The 25,569-nt window shown below is 50.3% G+C and overlaps 1 protein-coding gene across 2 annotated transcripts; it reads right to left on the bottom strand.

Annotated features, from left to right (window-relative positions):
* Positions 1-7,514: 7,514 nt before the first annotated feature.
* Positions 7,515-24,811, bottom strand: Ncf4 (neutrophil cytosolic factor 4). Of its 2 annotated transcripts, XM_074084409.1 has the most exons (11): positions 24,708-24,811; positions 24,327-24,448; positions 18,920-19,004; positions 17,943-18,096; positions 15,801-15,871; positions 15,051-15,178; positions 13,911-13,968; positions 13,221-13,319; positions 9,316-9,446; positions 9,016-9,081; positions 7,515-7,878 (listed from the first exon to the last, which is right to left on the bottom strand). In XM_074084409.1, the coding sequence occupies exons 2-11, from the start codon at positions 24,356-24,358 to the stop codon at positions 7,683-7,685; spliced, it is 1,020 nt and encodes a 339-aa protein (XP_073940510.1). In that variant the 5' UTR covers positions 24,359-24,448; positions 24,708-24,811; the 3' UTR covers positions 7,515-7,682. The 2 variants fall into 2 exon arrangements, with proteins under 2 accessions (XP_073940510.1, XP_020031355.1); XM_020175766.2 differs by lacking the exon at positions 24,708-24,811 and having other exon boundaries at positions 24,327-24,587.
* Between the last annotated feature and the right edge of the window lie 758 nt (positions 24,812-25,569).

The raw sequence follows: 25,569 nt of genomic DNA, 5'->3' as shown, positions 1-25,569 counted from the left end.
GTGTGGATATTTGGTAGAATTTGCCCATCCAATGGTGTGCCTAGTGAGACAATGCCTCTGCTTCAATCTATTCCACAGCTAAGGAAAATTTCAGGCTGCTGGATCGCTTGATTTTTCTAAATAAAATTATACTATTATAAGCATTTGTTTAATCTAAATTTTAGGACTGAGGATATGAAGCTTTCGAGTTCTCTTAGCATCTTTGAAATCTGTTTCATCTATGGTACTGTTTTTTTTTTTTCTTTCTTCATACTATTTTTCCTTGTTTTTATCACATCAGTGACTGATTTTGACCTTTGTTGACCTTTCTACTGTATTTTGTGTGGTTGCTGATATTAAATTCTATGCTGATCTTTATTATTCGTTCCTTTTCTCCTTGAGCTAATTCTGTAATTTTTTTTTAACTTCTGATTTAGGAAGCTTAGCTTATTATTTTCCTGCTATTCTTCTTTCTATGCTGTATTAGTTATTTTTGTGTTTCTGTGGCCAAAATACTGAAAAGAAACAACTTAAGAGATGAATGGTTTCTTTTGCTCATGGCTTCAGAGGGCTCAGTCCATGGGGAGTTGGCCCCATCCACTTGGGAGGAACACCATGGCAGTAGGAGCACGTGACAGATTAGAGTTGTTCAACTCTAGGCAGACAGAAAGTGGAGAGAGAAGGGCCTGAGGACCAGGTATAACTTCCCAAGGCCTACCCTTGCGACCTAGTTCCTCCATGTTGGCCCCTAGAGTTTCCACAACCTCCTAAAATAGTGCCATCAGCTGGGGACCAAGTGTTTGACACATAAGTCCATGGGGACATTTCATATTCCAATCATAACTATCTTTATTGATATGCACTATCTTTATTGTTGTATTTTGCAATTAAAATATTTTTAGAACTCCTCATACATTTAGAAATTTAAAACCTCATCTCATAATAAGTGATAGCTCAAAAAAGATCGAATTTAAAGAATACTTACAATCTAATGACAATGGGACATATCAAAACTGTGGGATATAGCAAAGATATGACTATTTAAATCACTAGAGTCACTTGAAACTCCTTGTGCAATTGAACCACAATACTGAGCCACTCTACTGACTGACTGATGCCTGTCGCAAAGATGCTGCTACTCAAGATGACTGTGTATGAGACCAAGGTGATTCACACTGGTGCCTCTGGGTATTTACTTACCTGGTAGTCCTGGACTATAGAATATGGAGACAATCTGATAAGGACAAGACTAATAAGAACTCAGATATCACAAGAAGAAAGCCTTGGGTCACCTCACTCCACCAATGAAGACCCTTATTGGAGCAATATGTTGGCAGAAAACGAGGGGACAAGTAGCTCAAGTTACCGGCTTTGGACCTGTGACCAGCTACAGATGGTGGGACAATAACAACTATGTGTGCATTATTTAATTCGCCCTTCCCACTACTTTATATAAAAATGCCCGTAGGAGCTAATGTTTCAGGGTTTGAGTGAGAGCATGTCTGATGGATGTGACCCTACAATGATGTATCCTGATGGAACTTCTCATGATATATACTGGGAACATAGGGTTTCACCTGGATAAAGGATAAGAGTCAATGCCAAGGGGCCAAACAGGTGGTCCATGAAGCTACTCTCATTTGCCCCTTCACATCCACTCTGCTCCTCCTCCCTCCTCCACCTACTCTCTACCTGGGAGTTATAACATCCCTGTCCTGTGGCTTCCAGTCTGGTGTGGAAGTGGGGATTCCTCCCCTGAGAGGAGGAAGAAGAGTCAGAATGTGCCTTTATCCCTCTGGTTCCTTCCCTGAAGGGTTACCAGCTGTGTCCACCAATCGAAGGTCACTGTCCTCTCAACATGGTCTCTCTACACAGTCCTCTCCACCCAGGTTTTGTAAACACTCCCTCTCTCTAACCCTTTAGGTCCTAGGAATGTAACAGCCCACAGTCCCGTGTCCAGGATAGAGCATTCCTTTTGCATTTCCTGCACACCGCCTATATCCTTCATTAAGCCCTCCTTGAATTGTTCTGATCTCAGGATGCCATGTATTTCCTACTGGACATCTGATGGTCAGCAAGAAGCGCGGTTCTCAACACAGAAGCACACTGGCTTTGCAATGACTTCTTTCAGGGTTCTGGGTCATTAATTTGGATTCCTACCCAGAAGTCCACTTTTAACTGGGCAATTTGCCATTATCTTTTGCTCATCATTAATTGCAAATTGTTCAAGGCCAGAATTAACTAATCACAAATACTCACCATATGACAGGGAAATGTTCTCATCTGTCTCCATGTGACATTATTATCAGCATGATTACCCGTCAACCTTTATCTGTGTTTACCAGCAATTTCCCCATCATGCAAAGAATGACCCACAGATGAGTCACAGTGGTCAACACAGCTCTTAATATCAGTTCCTCTAACTCATTTACACTTTGATCACTGTTTTCTGCAAGAATGGCTCACAAGAATGTCTTCGTGTGTCTTCCTGGGCAGCTTTGTTTGTAAACAGCATTGCAGTCAGAATCCGTGCCAGGCAGTGGTTAATGTTAGTGTGTAAGCATTCTTCCATTTATACTGACAATTGTACACGTGACAGTCGAAGACTGCACTCCTTTGCTGTAGCCTCTACGGGTGTAGTAAACGTTCAATCTGAAATAAGTGTTCACTCTTCCTCTAAGATTCTTTGCACAGAGGCCATAGTACCCATGCCCACAGGGGGGAAATAAAAACTGAAATATGGCTTTCTTAAGAAACTCAGGAAAGGGCTGAGAAGAGCAGTCTTCCAGGCATGAGAGGATCTCACGAGTGTGTTTTCCTGTCCAGTCTTGTGCAATGTGTTTGTTCCACTGGTATAAAGTGGTCATTAATCCTTCAAAACATCTCCTTGGTTGTCCATACTGTCTTGTTTGTATAATATACAAAGATAAATTGTATACCATTTTCAAAAATGGCAGATGCGGCCTCTTTCCAGTTACTTCCAAATGCCACTTGTATGTGCCCCCAACACTTGGTCCTTCGGGGACAGTCAGCAGGGTGGGACCCATTGGTGGCTCAGATGCCATTCTGCAGAGCAGTTTTCTTCCCACTGTTGATTGATTGGTGATAAGGTTTTCACCAGATAGCACCTTAGCAAATCCATAGTGCAACTCTCAGTACCTTCATTATTGGCAGAAGTTTTCTTACCTTCAACCTGGACATTTCCATATTTTAGATTGATGTGAAGTACAAAATCATCCCAAGAAAAAACAACAAAGTGTAAGTGAATAACTGAGGCAGGTATGGCTGCTAAGCTTAGCCTTTCAGTTCAGAGCAAAGGATTGCCACTGAGTAGGTTTTGGTGCCGTGCTTACACAAATGTATATTGAAAATCTGTATAGACACCTCTACTTCATTGTTCTCGACATTCTCACTCACAGAGATTTGGTGATCTTTCATGATGACATTTTTGCTTGATCTTCCTCTAGTTGACTCCTGTCAGACTACACTGGGGACATTTTATTCCAGAAAGGACTTCCTTCCACTTCCGCTTGGAACCAAGGATGCCACTATTTCAGAACAGTCACACCCTGACCATCTCCAAGGCCTTGGTACCCAACTGAGCCTCCTCACCTCATGACCTGATTTGTTCTGACAGCAGCACAGCCTATGCGTTCCAGAACATCGTTTCAGCTGCTCTGGGTTTGGGTCCCAGCTCTGATCATGATTGGATTTTTAGGGCAGTGGGGGCAGGAGGGCCCCTCTGCTTCTGAGAGGTTCACGGCTCTTCTAAGACTGTGTGCTAGCCAAGGTCAATGGTACTGCAGCAGGAAGGTCCCTCAGTGAGTCGGTTCAGGCAAGGTGTTGGAAGCTAAGTAACTGGGATTGGGAGAATTTGTCCCTAGAATTGCCTTCATTTTTCTTAAATGGATTCTAGTGTTCAGTTATGGGTTGAATTATGTGCTCTCCAAATATATGTTGGATTCTGAGTCCCAGTACGTCAGAATATGACCTCATATACAGATAGTGTCTTTACAGAGGTGATCAAATTGAAATGAGATTGTTGTGGTGATGACCTAATGAAAAGACAATTTTTCAAAATTTTGGACACAGAGACAGACAGGAGTAGATGGAAGATGATGTGAAAATACAAGGAAAAGGCAGCTACCTACAATCCAAGGAGGGAGGCCTGGAGCAGATCCTTCCCTCACAGGCCTCCGGAAGAACAATTTACATGCATATATATATGTAGCTTACATAGATATATATATACATATATAATCTCAGATATTTATATTTGGATTTATCTGCAGGCTCAACAGTGTACATATTGGTTTTGCAATTTATTTTTAAATCAGTTAAGAGAAGGAACTAGAAATATGTCACTATACTGCCTTTTGTCATTAACTACTTAATTAGCTCTGCTGGAACCCTTTGATTTTGTATGTGTGTATTTGAATTATTCCCTGGTGTCACTTCCTTGCAGCTGAAGAACTTCTTTTAATATGCCCTCATAAGGCAGATCTACTTAACAACGAAATGTCTCAGTTCTCATTTACCTTGGAATGTTTTTATTTTACTTTAATATTTTTCAGTGCTAGGGATTGAAACCCAGGTCCTCATGCAAGCTCAGCAAGCTACAGCCACAGATCTATTTCACTGAAATTTTTGAAAGATGTTTTTGTTGTATATAGGATTTTTGGATAACAGGTTTTGTTTTTTTCTCTTCCAACATTTTGAGTGTGTTGCCCCATTGCCTGTTGGTCTCCATGGTTTCGGCTGGGAAGTTAGCTGTGACTCTTACTCCGATTCTCTTTCATGTGGTGAACTGTTTTTCTCTTTTTGTTTTCAAGTTTGTCTCTTCATATTTGTCTTCCTATATTTTGACTACAATGTAGGGTTTCACTCTCTTTCCATGAATACTCTTTGGAGATTTATTGGATTTGTAGAGTGGTGGGGTTTTTTTCTAACATTCAGGAAGTTTTCAACCATTATTTCTTTTAGTCTTTTGTCTGTCTCCTTTCCTCTCTATCTGGAATTGCATTATGCGTATGTAGGTGCACTTAATGGTGTCCTCCATTGCTCTGAGGTTCTGCTGATTTTTCATTATTTTTTCTTTTTTTCCTTAAAATTGCATAGTCTCTTTTGATCCATCCCTCTGTTTGCTTATTCTGTCTTTGATCAAGTCAAATCTAGTATTTAGACTCTAGTGTAGTTCTCATTTCAGTTATTTTTTAACTAAAATTTCAATTTGGTTCTTTTATTCAAAATAATTTTTGTCTTGGCATTAATATTCTCTATTGGATGAGTCATTGTTACTCTTACAGTAACAATGAACATATTTAAAATATCTGTTTTAGGGTCCTTGCTTGCTAAGTCTAACATCTGAACTACCCTCAAGGCAGTTTCTATTGTCTGCCCCTCCTCCCACAAATGGGTCTTACTTTCATCTTCTTTGCATTGCTCATAATTTTTTGCTAAGAACTGAACATTTTAGATAATGAATTGTAGCAACTCTAGATACTAATCTACCCTGTTCTTTCCACAGCTTAATGTTGTCCTGTTAGTGTGGTCATTAGTTCATTTGTTGAGTGTTTTGGATGAACTCATTTTGTGAAGTCTTTATTTATTCATTTAATGACTTGGGTAAACTAATTTTGTGAAGTCTGTTTCCTGCACAGTTCCTGTGCAGAAATTTCCTCCTTGTTTTTTTTTTTTTTTTCCAGACTGTTTTCCTGGGAGTTGCCCATGGTTTACATAAGCCACTTATTGTTGAAAAGTTTTGCTTCAGCCCCTTAGCCAGTTAGATGTTTACCCTTGACCTTAAAGTGTGTGGGGAGTTGGATCCTGTTTCACACAGTTCAGAGTGTGCAAGCAGCCTTGGGTATGTGCAATGCAACCAGCCTTCTGAGTCAGGAAATGAGTGGGATTTCATTTGTAAGCCTGGCTTCCTAAGAATCTCCTCTGCGTGAGAGTAGCTAATTGCTCAGCCATTGTTTAGTGAAGGTTATGCTTAAGCCCCTTGAGCCAGAGAGGTTGGCATGTTTTGCAGATGGCTCTGTGTGTGTTTGGAGAATTATTTCAAGTCTGCCATGCTTTCTACTCTTAAATTCTCCTGAGTGGGTGTTGTTCATGCATACAGTCTTCCACATTCCCAAAGATGAGCATAATCTTAGACAAGCTGTATCTTTCCCTGGATCCCCATCATATTCCTGGCTTTGCATTTCATTTTTTGTGAGTACCATTCTTCTCTTCAATGCTGTCCAACAAGATTTCCATTATTTTGACAACTCCTCCAGTCTCCTTTCCAAATAAAGTCAGTCCCCTCAGGTAAAGCTATGGAATTCTCCATCCTTAAACCTTGCCTTTGTCCCTGGGCAGAATCTCTGTACCACTTCACCAGAGCTGGAGGCAGGGAAGCCAGCCCTCTCCTGGGAAGATGGCCCTTTTGAGCGGTCACCAGAGTGGGGGATGTTGTCCCCTTATCTTCTCAGATTGCCCCTCTAGGCATGGAACCTCTGCCCTACAAGGGAGCTAGCATCCAGTATTCCTGGCCTGCTGTATCTGTGGCAGAGCCCATGTACTTCTAAAGGGAGATGGGTGGGTAAAGTGAGGGGTACAGGTTTATGTGTTCAAATAAAAGATGACATGTTCAAGTGTTAGCACCTAGCTCCTCGGAATGTGACTTTATTTGGAAATAGGGTCCTTACAGAGGAAAGCAGGTTAAAATGGGGTCATTAGAGGAGGGGACCCTAGTTAAATATGACTGGCATCCTTATAAAAAGGAGAAATTTGGATTCGGAAACAGATGTACACAGAGGGAAGACAGTGTGCAGACACACAAGGGAAGGCCCAGGTAAAGACAGACGAGGCCTCTGCAAGCTGAGGAATATCTAAGGTGGCTGCAAACCACTGCATGCTGGGAAGAGGCAAGGAAGAGTTTCCTTCAGGTTTCATAGGGAAAGGGCCCTATGACCCACCTTGGTCTTAGGCTTATGTTCTATAGAACATGAGACAACGCATGCTGTTGTTTAAGCCTCCATGTCTCCATGCTCTGTCATGTCTGCTCTAGGAAACTCAGTTCTGTCAGCCACGATTGCTTGAAAAAGCATCTCCATGATCCAGGGCTGTGGGGACAGGAGAGGCTGTTGGCCTGCCCTTGCTGGGGTGACACCACAGGAGACTAGGAGCCAAGGTAGAGGGAACCCAGGGTGTCTGGGGCAGGAGTGGAAGAAGCCATGGCTCAGATGCCACAGACTCAACTGCTTTCATTGAGATTTAGTGACCTTCTTCAATAAATCTTCCTCCACTTTCTCAGCGCCCTTGGATGCTTTGAATGGTTTGATTTAATCGTTTTCATCTGATACATGGGTGTTCCCCTGAGGAGAGGGGCCACTACACTCTTCATTCTGGAAGAAACACCTTGTGATGGACAAGAGGCCCAAGCCAGGGCCCTCACCAGATGTAAATAGCTGGCAGTAGATGCTTATTTAATGGCATTTTCCTCCTTCTTGTCTCCCCTCCCACCAAGAGATACTGTTTTTCCCAGTCTGGGCCTTAGAGATGAAATGGTTTATTTAATTCATAGGTAAGTGGAGAAAGAGACAGTGTAAGCCAGACTCAGCAAGCCCATCAGCCTTGAGTCTGAGACGGGCTCCTAGCCTTTCCAGAAGGTCCTCATCTGCTCTCAGCAGGAGGGCTCTTGGCCCCAGGACACCACCGACTCAGGGCACCGTGTTGTAGACACTGTAGTTTTCCTTCTGAGTGATGTGCAGCTTCCAGGGGAAGAGGCGCTTCTGGGAGGGGAGGCCTTGGGCCTGCCGCACCATGAGCTCCACGTCCTCATCTGACAGCAGCCGAACCAGATCCCCCTCAGCATCCTGGTAATTGAGAGAGATGTCCTCCTTCTGGAACTCCCTCCTGGGTGAGACAGGTCAGGGTTAATCCAAGGCCCCAAGAGAGAACCCAGGGGATTTGGGCCTAAGCAGAGGATAGGGAGAATTTCATGGCCTGGCTCTAACAATCAGAGAAGGTCGGAGCTTGACTCTTATTACCCAAGTAGTCTAACCTCCACTGTTCAGTTGGGAAAACTGAGACTTCCAAAGAAAAAGGGACTTCCATAATAAATTAGTGGCATGGTCTGAAATGTCTGATGTCTGAATGTGCTAAAGGCTCAAGAATTATCACAAGGTAGAGGAGAGGGTTTGGCTGGGTGTGCAGTAGAGCAGACAAAGCCCCAGAGAGACACTGTGTGAGCTACCTATGCAGCTGCAGGAGGACTTCCACCTGGCTGGCAGAGCAAAAATTGATCTGATCTTCCTACAGGTAATTTGACTCAATGGGTCCGAAGTCTGATAGACTTGAAAAACACTTAGATCTTGTAACTCCAAATGATCCCAAGGGAATAAACACAAGTCACCAAATATGTGAACAGTGGTCACATGGTCATCATTGTCATTTACAGTAGTTTCAAAGTAGGAGAAACTGGTCCAAAGTAGGTCTAACTGGCCAACAAAAACGCCTTAATGATGATGGTGTGTGTGGCAAAAGAGGGAAGAAGGGAGAAAGAGAGAAAGAGAGAAAACTGGAGAGATCTGAATATACATTGAATAATGTCAGGAATAAAAATATGAAGTGATTTCACTTTTTTGTACCTTTATGACATGATCACAGGTATCCCCTTTTTTTATGATGGTTAGGTTTACTTTTATAGTAAGAAATGTAACAACACTGTTACCATTCTGTAAAATAACTGTTTGTCATTGACCTTGACCTTGGGAAGTAGTGAGTTCCCTGATTGGTGGAGGGTCCATGTCCAAGTTCTAGCTGAAAATCTATAACCATACACTGTGACCTCAGTTGAGTCCCACTGTCCCTTGGCTGCTCCCTCCTGGACTCCTCTCTCACAGGGGAGATGAACCCCAGCCTGTAGGGCTGGGCTGTGGGTGCAGCAAGAAGGCAAATGCAATGCAGAATACACAGCAGGTCGTACTTCTCCCTCTGTTCTCCTCTTCAGGCCACCTGACCCCCTCCTGTTCTCCTACCTGGCCCTCTTACCTCATGAGCTTCATCAGGTCTTTGAACAATGGGGTGCTGTTGAGGTCTTCCTCTACTGCGATGTCCCTAAGGAGCAACAGGCAGGGGACGGGGGCATCAGGCTGGCAGGGGAGCATGGTGGGAAGCTTGGGGGATGAGGCTAGACTTTGACAGCTTGTCACAATGTTGTAGTTTTTCTGGAAGGCAGTGGGAGCTATGGCAGGGTTTGGAGTGGGGCAAGGACGACATGGGAGTGTGGTATGGGAGCAGAGTAGGGGTGGCAGAAAGGACGGGAGACCCCCTCTCCCACAGGACACAAACTTAATGGTGCTGATTGTATCTTCATAGTAGTAGCAACGCAGCCAGTTGGTGGGGTCGTCCTCCTCAGGGAAGTCTTTCAGGATCTTCACAAAGGAGACTGGGAAGATGCCCGTGGCTCCCTGGGCTGTGCCCTGAGGAGGGAAGGAAGGTGCTGCCAGGTCCACAGGGGAGAGGCACAGCACCAGACCTCGGGGCCTCAAAGGTCTTTATAGTGATGGGGAAGCAGACAACATGAGTCCCTTTACGTACAGGGAGAATGTCCCCCAAAGGCCCATGTGCTAAAGACTTGGTCGTCAGGATAGCACTATTGTGAGGTGGTAGAAACTTTAGGAGGCGGGGCATGGTGGAGTTGTTAGGTCACTGGGGACATGCCCTTGAAGGGTGTAAAAGGATCCTGGTCGTTTCCCCTTCCTGTTTCTATTTTTTCTTTCTAACCATGAAGTGAGCAGTTTTACTCTGCTGTGTGATCCCACCATGATGCATTGTCTCACCATGGGCCCAAAGCAATGCGGCTTTGGAATCCCCGAAACTGTCACTCAAAGTTCACCTTTTTTATAAGTTGGTTATCTTGGGTGTTTTGTTATAGCGGTGTAAAGCTAACAGAGAGAAAAAGAAGTTCACCAAGCTGTCTGCCCCAGAAGACTTACATTTTGATTTTAGAATGGTCCTGAATGGAGCTAGAAAGCTATTTGGATTTCATTCACTCGTTCACTTGTTCATTCACTCACTCATTCATTCATTCACTCAATCACTCATTCATTCATCTATTCAGTCACTTATTCATTCACTCACTATCATTCATTCACTCATTCATTCATTCATTCATTAAAGACCTCTTGAGTCCCAGCTACACACAGGCTCTGTGCACTCAAGATAGACAAGCAGCTGTGCCCTTACCAACACCCACTGCAACAGAGGATGATAAATGACACATGGGCCAACAGGTGGACTGTCCAGTGAGCAGATGGCAGCAGTTGTGAAGAAAAGCAGGGGAGGGGAGGGGAGGATAAAGGGTGTGAAGGGGCCTACTGGTGATTCCTGCTCACTCCCCAGATGCTACCAAGCCTCTACTCTGAGTAGAAATCTATTCCTCCAGCCCAGGCATCTCTCCCTGTCCCTGCCCATGCTTTGTGTGTGTGGCCACTTAACCTTCACAATAAGGTGCTTTCTTTATGTGCCACTGTACAGACACACAAACGGAGACTTAGACTGGCCCCCTGCTCCTTCCAGCTCCCTGCCCTTTCTGTAACCTGAGACCAGGAGCAGGAAGGCAGTCATGTTTCCTCTCTACACAGTGACCAGAGTGCCTCCCTAGTGGCTGTGACAGCTGCTGAGCTCCTGAGATAGAGCTCCAGGAAGAAGGGGAAGCCAAAAATGCCTAATCCCTACACCAGTTGCCACTCTCCAGCCTCTGGACACCAGACCCCCCCTGGGATATCCTGGTGTCCTGGGACCCCTGCCCCTCTAGACACAGCCCAGGAACACTGAGCAGATGTAGTTTCTAATAACAATGAGACCTGATAGAAAAGGGCATCCCATGCCAGGACCTCCACATGCTGGCCTGCTGTGTTCACTTACTGAGGAAATATGGAATCCTGTGTGGGGTAAAGCAATGACCAGGACAGGCCCTGGGTTCAGAGTCTCATCACAGTCTCCCCAGGCACCAACCAGGCACCAGAGACCTCAGCAGTCTGGAAACAGGCCCTGCACTTCTGCCTCTCCTTTACCTCCTTTACCCCTTCCAGGAACCTATGAAGAAACTCTGCGCTTTCACTACTGATGGGAAAGGAAACTGTGTGGTTGGGCAAGCTCCCAAAGTCCAGTTAAAAACACAGCTGGGAAATGACCCAGACAGACAGACGCAGGGCTCATGCCATGTACATGCATGCCTACGTCTGCATGGTGCTAGAGATTGGACCCAGACATTTTCCCTTAGGACTACCCAAGGTCTTCCATGGTGTCTATCCCCACCCAACTGACCTGAAATGACTTTACCTCCATCTTCCATTAATCTTCACATATCCTCCTTCCATCCCCACCTCCATCCTCCCTCATCTTCATCTCCATTCCTCCTTCGCTCTCTGCGTCACCCTTACTTTTATCCTCATCTCCATCCTCACCTGCCTCCTCACCTTCATCCTCACATTCATCTTAACATTTGTCTTCCTACCATCCTCCTTCCATCCTCACCTCCATCCTCACCTCCGTCCTCCCTCCCTTTCTACCTCCATCCTCCTTCCACCTTCCCCTTCACCCTCACCTCCATCCTCCCTCCATCCTACCTCCATCCTCCCTCCACCTTCCCCTTCACCCTCACCTCCATCCTCCCCTCCATCCTACCTCCATCCTCCCTCCACCTTCCCCTTCACCCTCACCTTCATCCTCCCCTCCATCCTACCTCCATCCTCCCTCCATCTTCCCCTTCACCCTCACCTCCATCCTCCCTCCATCTTCCCCTTCACCCTCCCCTCCATCCTACCTCCATCCTCCCTCCATCTTCCCCTTCACCCTCACCTCCATCCTCCCCTCCATCCTACCTCCATCCTCCCCTCCATCCTACCTCCATCCTCCCTCCACCTTCCCCTTCACCCTCACCTCCATCCTCCCCTCCATTCTACCTCCATCCTCCCTCCACCTTCCCCTTCACCCTCACTTTCACCCTCCCCTCCATCCTACCTCCATCCTCCCTCCATCTTCCCCTTCACCCTCACCTCCATTCTCCCCTCCATCCTACCTCCATCCTCCCTCCACCTTCCCCTTCACCCTCACCTCCATCCTCCCCTCCATCCTACCTCCATCCTCCCTCCACCTTCCCCTTCACCCTCACCTCCATCCTCCCCTCCATCCTACCTCCATCCTCCCTCCACCTTCCCCTTCACCCTCACCTCCATCCTCCCCTCCATCCTACCTCCATGCTCCCTCCACCTTCCCCTTCACCCTCACCTTCATCCTCCCTCCATCCTTCCTCCATCCTCCCTCCACCTTCCCCTTCACCCTCACCTCCATCCTCCCCTCCATCCTACCTCCACCTTCCCCTTCACCCTCACCTCCATCCTCCCCTCCACCTTCCCCTTCACCCTCACCTCCATCCTCCCTCCACCCTCACCTTCATCCTCACCTCCATCCTACCTCCATCTTCCCTCCACCTTCCCCTTCACCCTCACCTCCATCCTCCCCTCCATCCTACCTCCATCCTCCCTCCATCTTCCCCTTCACCCTCACCTTCATCCTCATCTCCATCCTACCTCCATCCTCCCTCCATCTTCCCCTTCACCCTCACCTTCATCCTCCCCTCCATCCTACCTCCATCCTCCCTCCACCTTCCCTTTCACCCTCACCTTCATCCTCCCCTCCATCCTACCTCCATCCTCCCTCCATCTTCCCCTTCACCCTCACCTCCATCCTCCCTCAATCTTCCCCTTCACCCTCACCTTCATCCTCCCCTCCATCCTACCTCCATCCTCCCTCCATCTTCGCCTTCATCCTCACCTCCATCCTTCCATCCTCAACTCCATCCATCCTCACATTCATCCTCACCTCCATCTTTGCACCATCTTCCAACCAACTTTCCTCCTCTCTGTACTCCCCCGTCCTTTCTCCACACACTTCCATTCTCACTTCTATCTGCCTTCCGTCCTCACCTCCACCCTCACCTCTAACTTCATCTCCATCCTCTCTCCGTCCTCACTTTCATCCTCCCTCCACCCTTCTTCTACCTCACTTCCCCTCCCTCCATCTTCACCTCCATCCTCATTTCCATCTATCTTCCATCCTCACCTCCTACCTCCTACCATTCTCTTTATCTGTACCTTCATCCTCCCCTTATCTTCACCTCCATCCTCCCCATCCTCACCTGCACCCTCTATTCTCCCTCCATCTTCACCTCCATCTCATCTCCAACTCACCTCCAGCCAGTCTTTGTTGATCCTACTGAGAAGGAAGATCACATCTCCAGCTTTGAAACTCAGCTCCAGCTTGCTGTTGCCAGTGAAGTCAAACATGGCCTGGGGAGAAGACGTTTACGGAACTCCTACTGAAGTGCTTCACCCCCTGGTGTCTCATTTTACAGATGAGAAAACTGAGGCTCAGGCAGGATCCTGAGGCCACCCATTTGTTAGTGGAAGAGCTAGAATTAGAACCCAGGTCTCCCTGGATCCAGCATGGGTGCTCCTTCCCATGCTGGATGGGATGGCTCCAATCTCTCTGGACCAAGCTTGTTCCCAGACCCCCAGGCCTCACTGTGGTTCCAGACCAGTAACCCAGTTACTGCCCACACTAGCTTGGAAATGCCTAGTTGTAAGTGTGTCCCCAGGGCACTGTGAGATCTTAGGAGACAGGGCCTTTTTGAGTCATCTCTGAGGCGCTAGTGTCCAAGGCAGGGCTGGCCCCAGGATGGCCAGCAGGCTGTCTGGATGAGCAGAAAGTTGGTTATCTTCTCCCACCTCTGCCTGCTGGTCACTTCCTTCCCGTCAGCTGGGCTGGGGGTCCTGACGTCGGAGGCTAAGGCTGTACTCCCTCACCCCTACAGCACCCAGCATGGTCCCAGGCTCACAGTGTGACCCAGCAGGAGGCTCCTTGGCCTGGCCAGCTTGTACCTCTGCTCGTGGAGCCTCCATGCGGTCAAAGCTGCCTCTTTGTGTGGACATGCTCTTTCTGTGGAGAAAAAAGTGGGCTTGTCAGCCCTCTCAACTCCCTCAGGGCTCAGCTTCCATTTCTGTGCTCAGAGGACCCAGCTGGGGGCTGGCAGGAGAGGCTAGGAAGGAGAGGACATCATAGCCACAGTTGCTCGTTGGGGCAGCACCTTGCCTCACATTCTCACCACACCTGAGGCGGCTTTCTTCTCCCCTTGTGGACCAGGAAGCAGAGACACAGGGGAAGAGGATGCCATGGTTTAGCGCCCTGACTTACCCAAACCTTCACAGTTGTTCTTTTCTCTGCTCCCTGCAGGCAACCTCTGAGGGAATGTTACTATTTTAATTTTTCACCCAGGAAACTGAGGCTGGGAGAGATGCCCTGCCCTGCCAGGGGTTATGGCACAGCTGGAATTCAGACCACCCTGCTTGGGTGCACAGGGCAGGTGCCAGACACCGAGAGAAGAGGACACGGAGGTGCTGGCTGGAGGCAGGAGGGGGCAGGAGGGAGGTCAGAGCTCAGGAGCCCTGTCCTTGACTTTTTAGCAGCAGTGGCCTGGGCTCTGGGAGCCCGGCTCCGCTTCAGTGGCTTGGGTTGGCATGGGTATTTTCCAGTTAGGAAGGAGCTGGAGGGAGGCAGTGGTTTCTTTGAAATAAGGAGCAGTAGCGTCTCCTGGGGGCCAGTGTGATATAGCAGGAGCCACAGCTGGCCCTGGGGACTATAAGAGACCAGGGATCAGGCATTGCTGGGAGGAAATGCTTGCACTGGGGGCTCTTCCTTCCTTGCCAGCCCCTCCCCACTCTCCCTAGGCACCCAGAGCTCTTGGGGCATTGCCAAGGGTTGCAGTGACACCAAACTCTGCTGAGTCAACATCTCAGTCCCCATCCTCTGGTCCCTACTATGACACATATCAAAACACACCCACCCTCTGTCCCTCTAGTTCCTAAGATTGATCCTCCAAATTCATCTACTAAGCTGAACCTTCCTGGGGTGTCTGGGGACAGAACTGATTTTATTCCTTCTCTCCTTCCAGGGACAAGAGGCATATTTCTAGCCGGGACCCAGGGCTCTGGCTGGTTGGGTGGGCAGTGATGGCCACTTACACTTTCCTGGTGCGTGGGCGGAGCCGGCGAAGCGCCTGGGGCACCTGCTCCGAGTCATAGGTGGACTGGTAGAAGAAGATCCTGACGTCCGCATCCATCAGGACCCAGATGGGCAGGCTGAGGAGGTTCTGTGTGGAAGAGGGGCAGGGCAGGGTGGGTGGTCAGCAGAAAGATCTGGACATGCCAGCTGCTCCATACCCATCACCTCGACGCCGGCATCCTCTCTGCTAATGCACTGTGTCTGGTGATGGAAATATGCTATTACAAGCTTTTTTAAACCTCAGCTTGTGCTCAGGTGAGGAGATGGGTCAGCCACAGGGGGATCTGCTCTAGTTTGCGTGGTGTGCGTGAGTGGTGTGAGTGGGCATGACTTGGTCTGCCATGCACCTTCAATTTCAGGACCCACCTGCCACTATTTGCACCAGGCAATGGGCACTTAGGGGCAGGCGCTGGACCTAATCCCTCACTGTATCCTAATGAAGAAAAATTACCTGTCGGCTCAGAGCACTAAGCACAGATTGTCAACTCAGTGCGGTCCCTGCACCTTCTTCATTGCTCCTGGCTCAATCAGCGGCACCCTGAGAACACATCCTGCCTCTCCCCTCAGCCAGGCCTTTGGGGACTGAAGATTGGGGCATTGGAGCCTCAGAGCCAGCCTAATTCCCAAGGCCATGCCAGGGCTGGCATCTGCCCCTCCCCCTCCCAGTGCTTCATGCCCTCCCAAGGGCCTAGTGACATGGCTGCTGATACCTTCATGTAGGCGTTGAGGGCTGGTATCCTCATCTCAGCAATCTCCTGTTTCACACCCATGTACACTTTGGCTGAGGGAAGAGAAGAGCTGACCTAGGATCCTGGCCCAGCTGCTTCTGGAGGCCAGGAATCCTGGCCAGTGTCCTTCTGCTTGGCTCAGAGCTGTTCCCCCTTATCTGTCTATGGTGCCAAGGGGACCACCCTGTCCTCATGACATCATCCAACTACACTCTCTGCATTACTCCATGGCCAGCTGTCTTTACTGTTTGTTTATTACCTACTCCCAACACACACACACACACAGAGGTCTTTGCATTGCTCCAGCTGTGTCCCATCACCTATGCCAGGGGTCCTCAGCTCTGGATGCATTTACAAGTCACTCAAGAAGCTTTTAAATATACCCTTGTGTGGGGCTCGCTCCAGAACAATTACGCTGGAATCCCAGAAGTTAGATTCTTTCCGTCTCTCAAGGTACTTCCAATATATGGCCAAGGTTAAGAACCATGGGCCCAGAATCAGGCCCGGAGGAGTAGATAGTTGTTGAGTGGATGAATCATTTCTCAAAAGTGAGAAGGAGTGTTCTGGGGAGGTGGAAGAAGATGGTGGCCAACCCAAAGACAAACGTCCTCTCCAGGAGCTTCCAGGGGCACTGCAGGAGCCATCACCCAGGGACAATGTGAAACCTGCCTGGCTCCCAGTGCCTCAGGACAGGCAGGGGTGGTGCCTGGTGTGGTAGGAGGGTCTGGGCTGGAGCTAGACATTTGGGAGTTAGTAGCAAGGTGACAAGTAAAGTTGCAGGGATAAGTAGCTGGCAGATGCATGTTTGGAGTAAGAAGACATGACAGAGGACAATGGTGACCCAGAGAACACTGCCTTCCTAGGGCAACGGAGAAGACAGACTCTGTGATGGTGAAGTTGGAGCAAGGGGATTGGGAGGCCTGGTGCCGCAGAAGGTCAGAGAGCGCTTAATGGAGAAAGAAATGAGAGTGAAGGTACGACCTGAAGTGTGTCTGCAGAAATTGGAATTCACGGGTCACAGCCACTGTGCCAAGAGGAATATCAGCAGAACATGGAAAGCCAAAACCTAGGGGAGTCACTAAGGAGAGGACAGAGATGTGAAGGTGAGACAGCCACTGCCATAAACTGCAAAAGGAATGAAAAGGCCTCTGGGGACTTAGAGAATGTGGAAGGTCACGGGAGGCTTGCTGCACAAGTGGTTCTTTATGACATATGGCTGTTCAAAGATAGAGGGGCACCTGTGTAGACACTCACAGAGGGAGGTAATGTGTCAAGGCAAAGGGAATAAACAAGAAAACAGGACAAGATTATCAGGGGGAACCGGAGAGGGAGGAGGAGAGGACCAGCCAGGGACCGGGCAGGCAAGCCCCCTCTTCACTGCCACTGCAGCCCAGCGAAGGAGGAGGAGGAAATAGGACTGAGGGGCACCTTGGGGAGACCTGGGATTTCTGTAGTGGGATGGGATGAAGAGGAACATGGTTTCCTGAGAGAGAGAGAGAGAGAGAGAGAGAGAGAGAGAGAGAGAGAGAGATGATATGGTGGCACACAGCAGGAGTTGGGCTGAAGCTTGAATAAGGGAAGATGGGGCAGGGTCTCTGAGGTTTGGGAAATGTTGATAGCAGTTGGAGGAGCAGGGCAGGAGCTGAGATGCCAGCGTGAGGAGCTGTCCATGGGGCACTTTAGGACAAGGGGGAGGAGCAGAGCACCTGTCGCACACAAGGGTGGTGCCCAGCTTCCTGGAGGAACCGGGAAGGGAGAGCCTTGGGTAGCTGGTGACACTGAAGCTATGGAGCCAGCCTCAAGGGGCAAGGTGGAGGGAGGATGCAGGGGTGACATGTGTTTAGCAGGAATCCCTGTCTCTAGCAGAGAAGCCAGCACTGCTGCTGTGCTCCAAACTGAGGCCCTTCTGAGGCAGGATGGCTGTAAAGGCCATCAGAGGTCATGGCACTAGAAATGAAGGTGCCAGGAAGACAGAGAGGTGGGGAGAGCTGCGAGGAGGGGTCACAACTACACAAATGCTTTTTGAATGGGGTTGAAATAATCATGGGACAGTATCAGTGGAGCTGGAAGATGAGGCCTGGGGCAGGCACCCAGTTCCAGGGTAGCACTGGGAGCACTGCTCACCCGGGAGCGTGGGCAGGCTGCAGGTAAACGGGCTGTTCTTGCTCTCGGGGCCAAACCGCTCCTCCAGCTTGCTCTGCAAGGCGTAGAACTGGCGGTAGCGGCGGTAAATGAGGTATTTGGATCCCCCTTTGGTCTTCACCTCGATGACAAAAACCTAGGGAGGGCAGAAGAAGGGAGGGCTCAGAGGGGAGAGAGGGCTCAGAGGTGGGGGCAGACTTGGAGACATGGGAGGGTGCTCAGAGATAGGGGTGGAGAGGGCTTGGAGGTGGTGGGCAAGCATTCAAAGGGAGCTGAGGGCAGAGATGGGGGTGCTCAGAGGTCAGGGGCAGAAGCTAGCAGGCCCAGACTGGAGGCTCAGAGATCTCAGAAAGCATTGTCTCTCTTCCTCAGTACTACATTGGGCAGGAAAGCTCTTCCCTGGGGTGGGGGGCGGGGTGTCCTGTGCATTTTCCCAGGCTTAGTAGCGTCTCTGGATTCTACCACCAGGTGCCAGTAGCAGCCCTGCTCAGAGAGGCAATAGTCAGAATGTCTTGGGAGCTGGGTGGGGTGGCTCACGCCTGTAATCCTAGCTACTTGGGAGATTAAGATCAGGAGGATGATGGTTCCGAGCCAGCCCCGGCAAAAAAAGTTTGTGAGACCCCATCTCAATGGAATAAAGCTGGATGTGGTGATGCACACCTACCAACCCAGCAAAGGCAAGAAGCATAAAATAGGAGGATCATGGTCCAGGCTGGCCTGGACAAAAAGTGAGACCCCATTTCCAAAATAACCAGAGCAAAAAGGGCTGGAGGCGTGACCCAAGTGGTAAAGTGCCTGCCTCAGAAGTGCAAAGCCCTGAGTTCAAACCCCTGTACAGCCATAGAGAAGTGTCGGGACTTGCTAGATGTCCCCTGGAGGTCCTCAATCAGCCCTACTGAAAACCCCTGAGGTAGGGAATAGGTTCAGAGGTCACGGGGCAAAGGAGCAGGATGTCTTACGAAGTGGCTGGTGAAGCCTTTCTTCTCCTCAATATCAGCAATGTTGGCTGAAATTGCCACGTCATCTGGAAGCTGCTCGAAGTCACTGGAGGAGGTCAAAGGGAAGGGTCCTGGTTATCACCCTGCCTATTCCAGGGCCCTGGGTGTGAAGCAGGGCAAAGCGAGCAGGGGGTGAGAGGGTACCCCACACTCCCCATTCAACACCCTCCCTGTGTCAGGCCCCTCACTGGCACTGGGAATCCAGAGATGACCAGTCACAGGGCAGGCCCTGGGTGTGGAGGAAGGTGGAGACAGAGAAGGCACCACTGCCAGCTCGTACACTAACAAATTGCTCTGAACCTTGCTGATCACCCAGGAGCCTACTCCATGCCAGGCCCTGTCCAAAGCCCTGAATTCCTGGTAAACAAAGCCAACACACAGAGTATTGTGGGAGCCTGCTGTGGCGAGGGTGAGTGCCCACAAAGGTCCATATGTTAAAGGTTTGGTCCCCATGCTGTGTGCTGTGGACCTCCAGGAGGTGGTCCTAAGGGAAACACTGGGGACGTGCCGTCTCCAGCCTCTCTGCTTACGTTTGGCTCAGACGTAAGTGGTTTGCCCTGTGTTCCCGGCACAGTACACTGCCCAAAGAGGCCCAGAGCAGTGCAGTCAGCCCATCCGGGACCTAGACCTCCATAACCATGAGCCAAAATAAACCTTTCCTCTTCATAAGTCAATAATTTCAGGCATTTTGTGACAGTAACATGAAACTGACTAATACAAAGCCATAGAGAGAATGATTGACTACAGCCAGGTTGGAGAAATCCTCAAAAAGACGGTGACATTTGGGCCACGTTTAGATGACTGAATAGGACTCCACCATGTAGGAAACTGGGAAAGGGCTTCCAGGCAGCAGGAACAGCATACACAAAGGCTCTGAGGACTGAGAAGGGCCTGGAACTGGTGTTGGCGGAGCCTGATGGTGTAGGTGGAGCAGGCAGATAAGGCCAGCCTGAGGAGGGTGTCAGGTGCCATGTGAGGAACAGGCAAAAGCAAGCTGTGCAGGGCTTTGGAAGAAAGTAGAAGTACAGTGTGACCTGGAGTTAGGAGGCCGCATCAGGCAGCCAGCACATGGGGCAAAATGGTGGGATAGAGACTCAGAGGAGAGAGCTCCATTGGAAAGCCCTGAAGTCGTCCCACTGAGAGATGATATGGGCCTGAGCCCATATCAGTGGGGAAAGGAGGTAGGGACAGATGCAAGGGACACCACCTTCAGAGACACCCTTAGCCTTTGCTGAGTCCCCTGCTTCTTCTTCACTAACCAAGTACTGACGTCGTTCGGTGAGGCAATGTGCCTACCCCGAGCAGACAGATTGGTCTGAGCTGACATAACAAACCTGTTTCCCAGCTTCCCTCTGAACAGCCATGTGACCAGTTCTGGCCAATGAGATCTAAGAGATTTGAAAACTGGGGTGGTGGGAGGTGTCTCTTGAGACTGCTTGCTTTCCTGATCAGGAAGGATGGACAAGTTCTCCTCCCTTGAAAGCAAATGTGACATCTGGATCTGCAGCAGCCACATTGCATCCATAAGGAAAAGTACATGAGGCACATGGAAAGAATCTCTGTGATGCTAGTCCTGAAGTCACTGAACCATGGAACTAGTTATGGCCTCTGGACTTCTTATTATGTGGAAAAATAAAGCCCTTGTCATTGTTTAAGCACTACCAGAGCCTCTTTCCCCTGCAGCCTAGTGCTTTTCCAAGGGACATTTTATCAGTTTCTGAGTTGTTCCTAAGTTATGACCAGCACTGGGGGCACTGCTTGAATGTGGGGGTAAAAGAAAGGCAGTGTCAAGAGTGATGCCGGGGTTGGGGAAGGTCAGGGCTAATGGGCTCAGTTTGGGGTGTGCTAATTTGAGTGGCCTCTGGGACACCAGGGAGACATCTGGCAGAAGGCTGGGGCAGAGATGTGGAGCTCAATGTGGGGTGGGGAGGTAGCTCAGCTGGAGTGGCCTAGGTAAAAGACACCTGCTGTGCCTTGTGGTCCAGACCTCAGGGAACAGAGTCAATGAGCAGTGGGGGTGCCCATAGGAACAGGCAGAGGAGGAGAAAGCAGAGAGTCAGGGAGAGGGAGAAGACACAGCCAGGGTCACTGAGTCTACCTGCTTATCGACAGACACGGAAACAAGACGCCATTATGATTCTTCCTGCACAGTGACTAGGAGACAAAGCGGGGTGAGGCTGCCATGTGGGGGCCCTGGAGCCTGCATGGTCCCAGGCCACGCTGATGCCATGTGACCTGTTCTTCCCAGGGTCTGGGCTGCACCACGACTCAGGAGGCTGCCCTAGGGGGTGACTCAGGGCTGCAGCAGACGGGCAGAGGAAATTTCCTCAGTCCCAGCATACCTCTATGACTGCTAGCAATGTCTCACTCACTTTCCGCACATGGCCCCAGGGTGACACCCTTGGGAGTAGCTGCCTCCTCCACTTTCTCCCCAGAGTCTGTGCATTTTGTGAATAATTTCATGTGCAATAAGATGGGGTGGAGTAGGAAGGAACTAGAAGAGGAGCCATGGCCCCGGGCAGAGGACTGGTCACACAGGTTGGGTAACACCACCACTGCGACTACAGGGTGCTCCAGCCACTCCTCTGAGCCAGTGTCAGTTTTTTACAGATGAGGGAGCTTGGGCTTCCCAACCAGGCTCCTGAACTTTCTCTGCAAACCCCACTGCTCTACCTCCCACTGGTGGCCTCCAGCAGCTGTCGCATAAGCTTAGACAAACCCCAGCCCTTCTCAACCCATTCCCCATCTGCTATCCTAACAATTTTAGCAAACCCTCATGTGGACTGGCTACAGGGCAGACACTGTGCTAAGTACCTTAGCACACGGTCTCTGCCTTTTTGGATCCAGAAACTCCAGGGAGTGGAGGAGGTGGACACCAAACAAATAAATCCCATGTCTTAAATGCACATGGACTGGAAAGGAAAAGAATGCCGTTATATAAACGACCTCGGAGCCTAGCCACGGTCAGATCGCCTTAAAGGGAGAGTTTTGTGCTGGCTTCAGAGGCAGGGCCCACTCAGGCTGAGGGTGGCTGAGTACCAGAGACCAGCCAGGAAAAAAAGAGGAGTTGACCACTGGAGGGAAGGGCCATGAAAAAGGGACATGTTCCAGAAACTGTGGGGAGGTAGGCTTGGCCAGAGTACAGAGAGGAAGCCAGGGAGACAAGCAGGCCCCACACAAGGGGCCTTTGTGCCTATCAGAGGATCCTTGACTTTTCACTGGATATGTGTTAGCAGATGTGGTGGGGAGGTCAGGACCCAGGACCAGCGCTGAGAGGATGGGGACCAAATTCCTGCTTGGCCATTGCCAGGTGGGACCTTGGGAAGACTCCTCACTGCACTCTGGCTCTTTCTACTTTGTAAAATGAAGACAATAGAGTACCTTGTCTCTGAGAGGTCACGAGGTCCCATCTGTAGCCAGCCTAGCCCTAAAATCGCCATAAGGGCAGGGATTGTTCACATTGTGTCCCCAGGACCCATGCTCACCGCAGGGCCACTACCTCCATCTGTTTAGCAAGTACCCTGCTCAGGCTGCATGAGAGCAACTGGCTGCCTGCCAAGTGAGCAAGGGGACTGCTGCACAGGGACCCGGACTGGGCACAAGCCTCCCTGGAGGAACCTCTCCCTCCTTCAGAGGCCCTGCCCAGGTCCCGCTGGGCTAATCTATGCACATGGCTGCTCAGAAGTCCTCTTTGGAGCCTGGACTGGAAGGCCAAGGGTTGGAAGGGCTCCCAGGACAGCTGCTTCACCTTCTGTGGCGCCTGGCCCACAGTGTGTGCTCAGAACCTGGCTGTGGGAACCAAACTCCCAGCAGCCCCAGCTTTGGATGTCTGTCCAGCTTTGGACATCAGGCCTCCAGGTTCTAGAAAGTGCTGCCAGGTAAACCTGCCCCTGCTTGGTACCCTCTGCTGTGGCCTCCAGCAGAGCCATGCAGGCCACTCTCAGAGGAGGCCCTGGAGGTGCAGTGGTCCCGTGAAAGAGCAGAGGAAGGCAGCTTATCTCCTCTGAAAGTCAAGAGCAGCTGTAAATGGGGCAGAATGGGGAGGAGGAAACACACAGTCTGCTGGCCGGCACAGGCCTCATCTCCTGACCCTGCACCCTGAGGAGCAGGAAGTGAGCCAAGCCCCAAGCAGCTGCAGTTTCTAGAAGTTTCAGGTCTGCGTGACTGGCTGGTCTCCCAGGAGAACTTGTGGGAAAGAGGGGCTGGAATTTGGTCAGACAACTTCACGCAGCTCCCCAGCACCCCTTCTGTGGCACCCATCCTAAGCTCTTGCTCCTGCTATCATACCCCTTCCCCCAGCTTACCTTCTGACCTTTCACCTTTGACCTTTGGAAATTCCACCATTTCTCCTCCAATCCCCAGGCTCTACCATGGGCCCTTTGCACCCGTTCTGGGCCCCAATAAGCCTGACCTTGCTCTGCAACCTTCCAGCAGTCAACATGGGCACTTGTTCCCTGATGTCACCTCTGTTCCAATCCAAAGGGACAGTAGCCACACTCAGGGCCCCTGTAGCTGGATGCACAAGTCTGGCCACTGAGAAAACATTCAACAAGTGCTTGCTGAAAGAGGAGCCTGGGCCCTGGGGGGGTGGAATGCAATCTAAGCCCCAGCCTTGGCATTCATGCTATGTGACCCCAAGTGAGTCCTTTGTCCTCCCTGGCCCTGTTTTTTCCACCCACACAGTGTCAGCTTTGGATGAGAAGGATCTAGGCCATTTTCCAGCTCAAAGATCAATTCATGCATTCCTTCAGCAATATTTACTGAGCCAGTGCTGTTCTAAATCCTAGGGACACAGCAGCAGCCAAAATCCACTCATGCAACTTCTTTCTGCTGGGAGAGCCAACATCAAAGAAAAAAACAATGAATAGAAGAGAATAATATGCCAGTAATAGAAGGGCCAAGCAGAGAAAAGGAACAGGGCAAGCGGCCAGAGAGCAAAAAAGTGGGGCTGTCAGGGAAAGCTTCTTGGAGGAGGTGCCACTTGAGCCTGACTCTGAATAAAGAGAGAAAAGCAGAGCCTGTGGTTCTGTGTGAACAACAGATGGAAAACCACCACAGACCGTGATGTGGAACAAAGAGTCCCGGTCTAGAACCCAAGACATCTGTGTTCCAGACTCTGCGGTCTGCTCATTTGTGGTCCTTGCTAAGCCACTCCCCCGACCTTGAGCTTGGCGTTCTCATTTGTGCCTGAGACTGGTGAACCACAAGGTGCAGGTTCCCAAAAGCAGTTCCAAGAGTCCCTAGTTCCCAGTATTCAGGTTCCCACTCAACCCAGCCTCTCTGTTGATCAGGTGCTACAGAAGGGCAGCCTCTGCCCCCAAAGGCCTGCAGGGAACCGCGGCCCAGGAAGAGGACACCTCACACTCACCTTTCAGCCCGCAGCTGTTGGGCCAGGGCCATGGCAGTGGTGATCAGGAGAGAAAAGAAGGTGGTCTAGGGATCACCCAGACAGGCCCAGACTGAGTTCACCTCTCACTTCTTCTGGCTTCCCTGTGTGCGGTTGTAGACTGTGGTCCAGGGAGGCCCCACCCCTGCTTCTCTGGACCCCACAGAGGCTCCTCCTCCAGACTCTGTGGCCCACACTTCCTCTTACCCCACCTCCCAGCTGCACAGCAATTGGGGAAGTGCCCACCCTCAGGCACCAGGCTCCTGTGAGGCCACTGAATTCAGGACTTTCTTGGTGCCAGTCTCTGGTGCATCAGAAAGTTCCATAGCATCAGAGACACAGTCCCAGCACTGGCTTACCCACCCATGGGTCCCTGGAGAGTCACGGCTCACCCTCTGGTCCACCAAACCCAACCCTCACTTCACTGCTGAGCTCCCACCCAGGCTGTCTCTCAGGCCTAGAATGCGGGCTCCCCCTTGCCTGCTCTACCATAGGCCCAATCCAGATGCCACCTCCTCCAGGACGCCTCCCTGACACCTGACCTCTGTCATCCTAGGTGTGAAGGTTGGTTTATGCTCCCACCTTACCCTTACCTGGCATTCTGGGCTGTCCTTTCCCCTTCATGAGAGCCCCACACCCAGCCAATCATCTCACAGGGCTGCCAACTGCAGTGACCTCCACATTACCAGCCTGATCACACCCTCCCTGTTCAGCCTCCTCAACCCACCACCAACCCATCTCCCTGCAGCCTCCTCTCCCCAGTTTGCTCCCCTCTCTGCCTCCTTCTGTTTCTAGAATGCGTGTTCCTGCGCTGGTTCCTCTGATGGAATGCTGGTCTTCCTATCTCCTCTATGTCTCTGTTTGGAAGGCACCTGTTTAGGGAGGCCCTCCTTGACCCTGAGCCATCCCCTCCTCCCTGTCGTGTTCCCTCAGGCCCCGGGCTCTCACTGCAGAGCCAGGTTGGAGTTCTGTGTGTGCTGTGGATATGTGTTCAATGGCTGCCTTCCCCACTAGCACCATGCCAGGCACACTGCGGATGCTCAGCCCACTCAGTCAGTGAATGAAGTGCGTCTGCAGCTGCTTTGAACTGGTGAGGCTACTCCATTCTGCAGGGAGCTCTCTGAGAAGTCCACACCGAGGCTGGGCACAGCCATCCCCAGGATCCCACACATACTCACACCCTGACATTCCCATCCCAGCTGCTTATGGACTGCAAACACAGAGC

The sequence above is a fragment of the Castor canadensis genome, chromosome 8, assembly GCF_047511655.1.
Source record: "Castor canadensis chromosome 8, mCasCan1.hap1v2, whole genome shotgun sequence".
Lineage (NCBI taxonomy): Eukaryota > Metazoa > Chordata > Mammalia > Rodentia > Castoridae > Castor > Castor canadensis.
This window is presented reverse-complemented; position numbering and strand designations above follow the sequence as displayed.

Bases quoted from the DNA above. Each gene is read 5' to 3' on its own strand.
- Ncf4 (XM_074084409.1), bottom strand. From the start codon at position 24,358: ATGGCCCTGGCCCAACAGCTGCGGGCTGAAAG. The intron at 19,005-24,326 runs GTGAGTGTGAGG...GACCTCCTCCAG, and splicing joins CAACAGCTGCGGGCTGAAAG to TGACTTCGAGCAGCTTCCAG. The intron at 7,879-9,015 runs GTAAGAGGGCCA...TGTCTCACCCAG, and splicing joins GACCTGATGAAGCTCATGAG to GAGGGAGTTCCAGAAGGAGG.